Source organism: Pseudonaja textilis, chromosome Z, assembly GCF_049901715.1.
Source record: "Pseudonaja textilis isolate UNSWEBS1 chromosome Z, rPseTex1.2, whole genome shotgun sequence".
Classification (NCBI taxonomy): domain Eukaryota; kingdom Metazoa; phylum Chordata; class Lepidosauria; order Squamata; family Elapidae; genus Pseudonaja; species Pseudonaja textilis.
Window position 1 is genome coordinate 85480948 of NC_142008.1, and position 11044 is coordinate 85491991.

General features: G+C 43.4%; 1 protein-coding gene across 1 annotated transcript in view; it reads left to right on the forward strand.

Annotated features, from left to right (window-relative positions):
- Positions 1-9992: 9992 nt before the first annotated feature.
- CNTNAP1 (contactin associated protein 1) overlaps positions 9993-11044 on the forward strand; it is a 46727-nt gene continuing 45675 nt past the window's right edge. Inside the window, exon 1 of the mRNA XM_087915876.1 lies at positions 9993-10150. Within this exon, the coding sequence (XP_087772002.1) occupies positions 10075-10150 (76 nt within the window). The 5' untranslated portion in view covers positions 9993-10074. The remainder of the gene's footprint in view (positions 10151-11044) is intronic.

The following is an 11044-nucleotide window of genomic DNA, read 5'->3' on the forward strand; positions in this document are numbered from 1 at the left end:
GTTGACTGAGACCGCCTCAGCCTGCTTGGTTTAGAATGGTTCGCACCCCTGGGAATCGAAGTGACAGGAATCAACAGCATCACCGTGACAGACTGGGAAAAAGATCTGATGGAGGAGTTCCATAATGTATTCGACGGGACGTTAGGCAAGTACCGTGGGACCCCTATCTCATTTAGCCTAAACCCAAACATAACCCCCATCAGGCTAAAGGCCAGATGCATTCCCTTTGCGTTAAAGCCAAAAATCAATGAGCAGCTGAACAAACTCATCACAAAGGGGGTGCTAGAGCCAATCGACCATGCAAGATGGGAAACCCCGATTGTGACTCCTGTGAAACCAGATGGGTCCGTGTGCATCTGTGGTGACTATAAGGCCACCCTGAACCAGGCATTGCAGCAGAGCACATACCCCGTTCCAGTAGTCCAGCACCTTTTGCACTCGTTGGGGGGAGGAAATTTTTTTGCAAAGCTTGATCTTGCGCAGACATATCAACAGTTGCCGGTTGATTCCGAGACGGCAGAGGCACAAACTATCATAACACATAGGGGGGCTTTTAAATGCAACAGATTACAATTTGGTGTCAGCATGGCCCCTGGCGTTTTCCAAAGCCTGATGGAACACCTCCTCCAAGGACTAAAAGGGGTGGTTCACTATTTTGATGATGTATTGATATCAGCTGGAAATAAAAAACAACTAAAGGACCGGCTAAGGGTAGTCTTGCAAAAGTTTAGAGAAGCAGGACTCAAGGTCAAAAAAGAAAAATGCCAACTTGCCACAAATCAGGTTGAGTTCCTAGGATATCTTATTGATGAATCAGGAATCCACTCCACCAGAAAAAAAAAACAGCGATAAAAGAAGCACCCAGACCCCAAAACAAAATGGATTTGCAGGCGTTCTTGGGACTCATTAATTTTTATAATGTCTTTTTGCTGCAGAAGGCAACAATAGCGGAACCACTGCACAGACTACTTGATAAAAAAGCCATCTGGAAATGGGGCCAACAAGAAGAAGCTGCATTCCAAAGAATTCAGGACTTGATTACATCCAAATCTGTATTGATCCAATACAGTGACATGCTACCACTGACTGTCACCTGCGATGTTTCACCATTCGGCGTAGGCGCAATACTTAGCCACATACTACCTGATGGCAGGGAGGCACCGATCGCCTTTTATTCCAAAACATTGTCCAAAGCTGAAAGAAACTACAGCCAACTGGATAGAGAAGCCTTGGCCGCTATTTCGGGGGTAAAATGTTTTCACGAATATCTTTATGGTAGGACATTTTCTTTGATTACCGACCACAAGCCACTGCTAGGAATCCTGGCTGGAGACAGGGCCACCCTCAACATCCTGTCTCCAAGGATGACAAGATGGTCGGAATTTCTTGCAGCCTACAATTACAAGCTCGTCTATCGGCCAGGAAAAGCCATACCCCACGCTGACGCATTGAGCCGCTCACCTCTACCAGAGCACAACGACGACCCAGCTCCCACCACACAAACCCTGCAAATTGAAATGATATCGAACTTGCCCATCACCGCATCAGACATCGCAAGGGAAACCACAAAAGATGCACTAATGGCCGGACTCCTGAACTGGGTGGGGAGGGGCTGGCCAGAAAAAGACAAAAACGAGACTTTTAAACCATTCAAAAACTGGCAAACTGAGCTGTCAATTGAAAAAGGATGCATTTTGTGGGGGGGATAGGGTTGTTGTTCCACAAAAATTACAAGAAGACGTGCTGAACATGTTACATGAAGGACACCTGGGCATGGTAAAAATGAAGTCCCTGGCCAGAAGCTACGTCAGGAATAGACAAAGACATTGAAACCTGGGCCAGAACATGTAATAAATGCCAGTCATCCAGACCTACCCCACCTTTAGCACAGAGGCCCCCGGTCAAGGATCCACATAGACTTTGCCGGACCCACAAAGGGATATACATATTTAATCATCGTCAATGCCTACTCGAACTGGTTAGAGGTCAACATCATGAGTTCAACAATGACTGAAGCCGTCACTAAACAACTAAAGAAACTCTTCACCACTTATGGTCTACCAGATGTAGTAGTATCGGACAATGGCCCACAGTTCACAGCTTTAGCTTTTGAACAATTCCTCGCAGAACAAGGCATACGACATGCTCTGACAGCGCCAGCTCATACGGCGGTGAACGGAAGGGCGAAACGCATGGTTCGATACACGAAAGAAGCATTAGAAAAACTTGAAGGAGGCAACATGCAAGACAAAATCAACACCATGCTCACCATTCAACATATAACGCCGTACACATCAACAAACAAGAGCCCAGCTGAACTTTTAATGGGCAGAAAATTGCGCTCATATTTGAACAGACTAAACCCCACCTACAACCCCGAGAGGCCACCAGACGCCTCCAGTAAGTACCGCATGTTTATACCAGGCGACCTGGTATACATGAAAAATCTTACTGGAGACCCATTGTGGTTACTGGCAATGATAACACAAATAACAGGCCCCCTGGTCGTACCGATTAGAAATGACGGATGGCCGAACCTGGAAAAGGCACATAGACCAACTACAATCTTGATACCTCGAACGCAACACCGACACAAACCAAAACATAGAGCAAAGTCACACAAAACAATCAATAATTAATAATAAAACTAGAGGGGGGACAGATCCTTAAATAATAAAGAAAAGGAAGACCCTCTCTTATCCCAATTAAAAACAGGTCACCAACCAGCACCAGAAAACCCAAGAACAAATAAAAACTACTTACCATTAGGCGAGCTTGAAAGAAGAGAGCTGGAGGAGAACCAGGAAAGAAGCAGCCGAGCCGACTCTACCTGCCCGAGTTTGCCAGGAGGGAGCGACAACCCAATCAACCTAACAAAGCATGGCAGGAGCGGCAGGACTGGCTCACCCTTCCAGGAAGTTCCAGAGAGAAGAACAGGAGAGACAGTGATCCTGTCCGAACTGACCAAGATCAACGCAGAGACTGAACTGCACAGGTGAACTAGGACCCACGAAAGCCCCGCCTACTTAGGTGACTCCATCACGTAACGTTGGATCAAACCAAGAGGGGAGAGGTGTTGTATACTTGTTTTACATACTCGTAATACTGCATTCCTATTGGACAAATACTGCCGCCCAGCGATTGGTAGATAGTAACAGTTATGATTGGCTGCCTAAGCAGCGGGAGTTTTAAATAAATGTCATTGGTTGCGAGCTGCGAGCAGCCTCTATAAAAGGGGCTGCTGTGGCTCAACTTTAGTTGAAGTTACTAACAGTTAAATAAAGAGCTGAACTCAACTCCGGTCTCGAGTCTACTTTGTTCCGGCGATAGAACAAGCAATAAAAGCCAGGTTTAAAGCTAGGAAGCATAGACATAGGTAGAGAGTTAAGGTTTCCTCTCACCCTTATTTGTATTTATTTCTTGTTTCAAATGGCTTCTTCTTTGAACCTTACTATCTAGTATTCTGACATTTTAAAAGTTTTTGTTCTTATTTTCTATGGCTCAGTTGATATTGTCATCTTGTGCTGTCTAAAGGCCTTAATTTCCATGGCCGATGCCAATTTCAGGTGCAGTTTGCATTTTGCTCCTGGGAAATGTTATGTCCCCGTCATGTTTATTCAGAGTTGGCTATGTAGTCCTTTTTATCTTTGTGTTGTATTAAAGGAAGCAACTGAAATGGAGCCAACCTTTTTTCTATCCACATCATTTCCATTTCTTTGGACATCTTTCCTTCCATAATCTCCATGGCAAAGTCTTCCCTTGCAGCAATGTGTTTACTCTCTGCTGGTCAAGCTTTTTTTCAATTCAAGCTTCTGCAGCTCATTCTCTGCCCTCCATTACCTGTCACTCTCCAGTTTCTGAGTCTCAGGCAATTGCAGTTGGATTTTGCTGAAATTTTTCCCTTTGGTCAAATATTCTGATCTTCATGTCTTCACACTTTTAGGGCTGGCATTTATCTCTCCTTGAAAATATAGAATGTAGATGATTACTTTTCTAACTCTGTTATCAGGGGTGGGATTCAAATTTTTTAACAACCGGTTCCTTGGACATGGCTTAGTTGGTGGGCATGGCTTGGTGGTCATGTGACTGGCTGGGTGTGGCCAACTCAATATCACTCGCATCAAGGCACGCATCTCCTCGCCTGGCCTCTCAAGATTGTGGGGGTGCTGCAACAGTCATAAGTGTGAAAAATGGTCATAAGTCACTTTTTTCAGTGCCATTGTAACTTTAAATGGTCACTCCACACAAGCAAAGTACCAGCAAAGGAGGGGGAAACAAATCCAGAGATGTTCCTGAGACAGGAAGTCTAATCCTGCCAAGAATGTAATGAGGGTTAACAGAGAGGCAGATTCTGTAAGCAACACCAGAATGTTTCCTTCCTGCCTTCCTTACAGGATTAGGCCAGTAATTTCTTCTAACAACCGGTTCTTCGAACTGCTTAGAATGTTAACAACCAATTCTAGCAAATAGGTGTGAACTGGTAGAATCCCACCCGTCTGTTACAAAAATTCATCATTCATCAGATTTTATGAAATGAAAACTAGCCATATACTTGATTATGATCCTTTATGTTTTTCTTTTTCACTTAAGTTTGAGAATAGGAGGGACTCACTCTGCCAAACTTTCTAAATTCAAATAAATTAACGGATTAAAAAAATGTTCAGTTAGCTTCAGTTAATACCAACTGCTCTTCCCCTTAATAGTTTAATCCACTCTGTCCCTGCTGCCATGCAATGAGGCATGATATAAGTCTGCATATGATCTAGGGCCTTGGGTGCCAATGATTCAGAATAACATGGTTGGAAGGGATGTTAGAGATTCAACCCCTAGTTCAGGCAGGAAACCCTACCCAAGCTTTCCCCCATGACTAGCTTCATTGTTGTATTCAGTCCACATCTCCTGGGAAAAGCAGATGAGGTCTAAGCCCTACCTAGCTACCTCTCTCTGAAGCTGGTTTACTAGGAAAGGAAGGAGGAAGGAGGAACCCCCGCTTTTCTGGGTAGCCAAATCTGGCAGGAGGACATATGCCAAGGACTAGATCCTTAGGAAAGGCTATTTTGCTTTTGTGCTGCTTTGTGAAAAGCATTAGGCCTTTATTGTAGGTAGCAAAGTCAAAAGCATAGAAGAAAGTTGAAGAGGCAAAAAAAGGAAGAAGGGCTTCTGGAGGGGTTGATCTCCATCAGCTGTTCTCTCCAGCCCAGGATCTTATATAAGAAGCACTCATCCCAGAATAAACTTACATTACCGAGCACTCAGTCTACAAAAATAAAGCATAATCTATACAGCAATTATAATAGAACAATACAACTATTAAAAAACAATAATACATCAAATTAAGATAATCTATACTGCAACTCGCTTCACTGACCCTAGTGTGTTGCTGCAATAATGAGTTCCGGCTTGATGCTTCCAGCTGGTGCTTCGATCTGACTTGGCTAAACATCCAGCCAACAAAAGATGAAGGGGTGGAGTGGGCTTGGCCCTTGCGCTTGGATGGAAACTCTTCTCTCGTGACCCTTAGCATTTGATTCCCCCTTTTTCTTAGATTAACATGTCATCCCTTTTCTTTAACCTGTTCTGTGTCTAAAGCTTTTAAACTAGGTTTTTGCCACATTTACTACAATACATGCTTCCTTTATTATAAAGTCCAGGTTTGATTTTAGCCATCCTACTTACTTACAACTTAATTTCTATAAGGCCTTCGGGAACCAATATTCTTCTGCAGGTCGGAGGAGGAATAGTGTAAACTATAGGGTCAGCAACTCAGATATAGTTCTTAATAATATACTGTCGATATTCTAATTCTCCAGCTCCTGGCTGGAGAATTCTGTCCACAAGTTGCCAAGTTTGGGGGCCCTTGATCTAACTCTATAGTTGCAGGATACAATATTGCATAGAAACTCAAGGATATTCTCTATTCCCTGCTTAAAATTAATTCACAAAGGCAGATGATTGCGAACACCAATTATAATTGCAGGACATCTTTTCCTTCCCTTCACTATCTTTGTGTCAAGAATCACTTGTCTCTCCAATCTTAAGTCGCTTATGCATCATCTATCTACTCTCCTCTAGGTATCCAATAGTTTTTCTCAAGCTAGTTGGTATAATTTCATCTCAGCCAAAAAGAAGAAAAAGCCAATCCATCTGCAATGTGTTTAAACCCTAATTTTTCAATCTGCAGACAGAAAAGACTGGTGAAAAGATGAAGGGAAAATGTGGGTATGTCAGAGTCGAATATTGGGTTCATATGTGGCACATAAATACTTTGAGTTTTAGCTTATCATGATATAATGGTCCACTGGACACTTAAATGTAATTTGCAGGTAGTTCTCAGTTTACAACCATTCATTTAGTGACTGTTCAAAGTTACAATGGCACTGAAAAAGGTGACTGATTTTCACACTTACAACCATTATGGCATCCCCATAGTCACATGTTCAAAAACTTGAGGATTGGCAACTGGCATGCATTTATGACAGTTGTACTGTCCTGGAGTCATGTGATCATCATTTTAATCTTTCCAGCTGGCTTCCAACAAGCAAAATCAATGGGGGAAACCAGATTCTTTTAATGACCACATGATTCCCTTAACAATGGCAGTGATTTGCTTAACAGCTATGCCAAAAAGATTGTAAAATGAGCAAAACTCACTTAACAACTGCCTTGATTAACAATAAAAATTTTGGGCTCAATTGTAAGTTGAGGACTACCTATATTGAATAAACTTCAGTTTGGATCACATATATAAACAAGACATGGCTTAAAACAGTGTGTAAAACCAACTGGAGGCTGCAATCCCACATTGTCATAAATCCAATCCATTTCAGTGGCACTTATTTCTGAGTACATTTTTGGATCAGGTTTGAAAATTACTAGTATATCAATATGACTGGACTTCCATGATATATTCAACAAGAGCCAACATATTTTAAAGTAGCCTGATATATGAACTTTAATATTTAGATAATGGTCCTTTGCGTTGTATAAACCTATAAAATTGGATTAACTCAGCAAACTATGATGACTCAAGTGTACACAGCCAGATAGAACATCTTTATAGTCTCTGCTTGACTGTGGAGATTTTCAATCATCCAGGTCATGGTTTCCCCAAAGATGCTTTCAAAAAGGCAATTTTTTTCTTCCTGAACTGAAATGAAGAAGCTGCTTGGATACGAAGTGAACTGTTTTCAAAGAAAAAAAAGAAAAAGAAAGTCCAGTTGCCTTTTGAAAAAGTGCCTTTGGGACATAGCTTTTTCTATCTGTAAAATGGAAAAAGTATTTGTCATAAATGAACAAGTAAGTAAGAGAAATTAAAGATGCTAAAAATTCAGATGAGTTGGCCAGGGCTAGAAGGTTTGATCATTGTAGGAAATCTATGAGAGAGCATCTCTGGATTTATGAAGATTTATGTGTTTTCTCATTAACGTTGGTCTCTTAAAAGTAAGTATTAATGTGATACCTTTGCATTACAATTTGGACCTTATTTCATTATAAAGGAGAAGACCTGGAATATGATGGAAAAAAATAACAGCAATAGAATAGATCAGTGGTATCAAACTTGATTAAATTAAGGACTGCATTAGGATTGTGTTTGACCTCGGGGCAGCCGGGTGGATATGGCCAGCTCGATGTCATTTGTGTTGGGGATGCCTGTGGTGGCCCGAGTGCTCTACCAATGAAAACAGAACTTGGAAGGGCCGTACTCCTGAGCTCCATTTTCACCAGCAGAGGCACCACTGGCCAGTCTGCGCTATTTCCAGGGTGGCCCCATGGGCCAGAACTAAGCACCCCGTGGGCTGAATTCAGCCCACAAACCTTGAGTTTGACACACCTGGAATAGAGTAATCAGTTAATTGAATACCTAAAGGTTTTATTTACATATGATTTTCTTCACCTTTCTTTTCAAGTAGTTTCCTGAATAGAATAGAATAGAATAGAATTCTTTATTGGTCAAGTGTGATTGGACACAAAGAATTTGTTTTGGTGCAAATGCTCTCAGTATACATAAAAGAAAAGATACATTCGTCAAGTGTCAAGAACCATAGGTACAACACTTAATGGTAGCCATAGGGTACAACAAGCAATCAAATCATACTAGGAAACAGTCAGTATAAATCGTAAGGATACAAGCTACAAAGTTACAGTCATACAGTCACAAGTGGGAGGGGATGGGTGATAAGGAGTGATGAGAAGATTAACAATAATAGTAGTGCAGACTTCGTAAATAGTTGGACAGCGTTGAAGGAAGTATTTGTTTAGCAGAGTGATGGTGTTCGGGAAAAAACTGTTCTTGTGTCTAGTTATTCTGGTGTGCAGTGCTCTATAGCAGGGGTCCCCAACCACCGGGCCGTGGACCGGTACCGGTCCGTGGAACATTTTCTACCAGGCTGCCAGTTTGCTGGGTGCCGCCATCTTGTTTTGATGAGAAAGTGCTTCTGGTGAGCTTTTCTGGTTGGAAAGCGGCGTTTGGGTCCTGAAGGAATCCTTGCGCCTTAGTTTCATCGAAGCGGGGGTGGCTTCCAACAAAACTAAGGCACGAGGATTCTTTCAGCACCCAAGGCAAGGCGAGCCGAGCGACCGTCCCGAAGCTGTCCCGAAGCCCATCAACAAAGGTACAAAGGAGGAGTTGAAGGTGGCGGGGAGAAGCGGGGGATGGCTGGCTGGCCGGTCTCTCGGCACGCCTTGCCATGTGTGCTGATGCCGGTACTGGGCCGCGGATCATTTTGTGATGCCGGTACCAGGCCGTGGCACAAAAAAGGTTGGGGGCCACTTCTCTATGGCATCGTTTTGAGGGAAGGAGTTGAAACGGTTTATGTCCGGGATGTGAGGGGTCTGTAAATATTTTCATAGCCCTCTTTTTGACTTGTGCAGTATACAGGTCCTCAATTGAAGGTAGGTTGGTAGTAATTGTTTTTTCTAAGTATCCTCTGAAGTCTGTGTCTCTCCTGTTGGGTTGCAGAACCAAACCAGACAGTTATAGAGGTGCAGATGATCGACTCAATCTTTTAATATGAATAATTACATGTGAAATAATGAAGAGATATCAATGTTTCAAAATGTCCAGGCTTGGTTAGTCTTTGAAATACCCTCCCAAGATATGTTCTCTTTCCAGAGAGAAAAGTTTTTTTTTAAAAAACATGTCAGCAAAATGGAGGCCAGATAGGTAATTTTTTTTTTTTTTGCTGGATGCCCTTGAGAACTGCTAGCACTGACTTTGGATAGTTGGAGGACATCTCACCAGAAATATAGCTGATGAAGCTAGGATATGATTGGAACCTTTATTTGGCTTAAACTATTCATGTCAGGAGGGATGTTTCATGTTTAGCTTATCATTTTTAATGAATTAATAATGAGCTAAACCAGAGGTCTCCAAACTTGGCAACTTTAAGGCTTGTGGACTTCAAGTCCCAGAATTCTCCAGCCAGCATAGTTCAGAATTTGGACAGGCATCAAGTCCTGATGCATCCATAGAGGTTCACCAAGTGATTTTGGATTGCTCTCAATTCTCTCTCACAGGAGTTGTGGGACAAATGGGAGGTAGAAGCACAACTTATTTTATTAGTACCCCATCTTTATTATTTTTTATAAACAAACTCAAGGGGGGGGCATTCGCAACATACCTGCCTCCTCATATTGTTCCCACAACGACCCTGTCAGGTTGGGCAAAGAAAGTGATTGGTCCAGAATCACCCAGCTGACTTTGACGTCTAATTGGGATTTGAACTTGTAAGACTACTGCTTTCTAGCCTGGTGCCTTAACCACTGGACTAATTTTGTAGAGAAAAATGGTGCATGAAATAAATATTATGAATAAGCCGTTACAACGGGTTGGAAGATAATGCTCACGAAGAGCGCCTCTGAGCCACCGCAGAGTGCTCTTCGGTCGTCATCTAGCTAACACCAGCTATTTCCCCAGGTACCACTTGGTAGGTATACGCAGGCGCACTACCGCAGTGGAGCGCGCGTCTGGCTGCTCCAGGCAGCAGGCGGCGGCTGGCGGATCACACGTGGGCCGGCGGCCAAGTGGCCGGGTGTCTGAGAGCGCAGCAAGTAGTGCGGCGTTGCAGCTTCACCATGGATGGCAGCCGGCAGTTTTTAGTGCTGCTCTTCGCGGCTTCCCTGCATCTCTACAACTGCAGCTGGTTCAAGCGTGAGTGTCCCGGGACTGGGCGCATCTGCTTTTAGCTGCATTGCGGCGGCGGCAAGGATCGGGCCGGGTGGGAAGGAAGAAATGTTAAGATGGGGAAGGGTATGAGCCTCGGGCATCTCACCCCAGCGCAGGGGTGACTGCGTCGCATTTGAAGTAGGTGGGGATGCTGCCTTTGCGCTAGCTGGGGGGAATACTCCTCGGAGACCTTGCTCTGCAAGGTTGCTGAAGGGACCCGAAATACGGTTGAAGCTCCTCTGGCTTCCTCTCTCTTCTGCCAAAGAGTTAGCAAGGAGCCTGATTTTGGGGGTGAGGGGGAATGTGGGGAGCAGAGTGAGACTCAGGGCTGAGTTGATACATTCTAGTCAAGCATTAGAAAAGGCCTGGAGGCTTTTCTAGTAATGCTGCCTCCTAACCTTGGCCTCTCCTGTGCCAACAGACACCGATAAAAGGTGTGCCCCAACCTTCCAGGGATATTGCAGGAGACCAGGGTTCATATTGGTTTACCATCACTTTTCCTTCTCTTTTACATCAACTCCATGCCTTTTGCTGCAAGTGATGACTGTCAAGTGCCTGGGGCTATAATTTCCATCACCTGCACTAATTACGGAGGGCGGTATTTGTAGTGTCAGATGTAATCCCAAAATAACCTGGTTTGGTAAAGAGGGCTGTGAATTCTTTATCAGTATTGGTTACAAAGGATCTTTTAAAGTGTAAGGCCTATTCTGGAACTTGGTTGGCAGCTTCCCTTTTCCATCCTCTTCTCATTTCCCCAAGCTCTGCAAAATGGTAAGTATCTCGAACCATTTGTTTTCTTCCCTTTTACTAAGCATCTGTTGACTTTGCCTTACTTCACTTTCAAGAGATTTGATGGAAGAAGAAGAGTTCTGTGTCTAT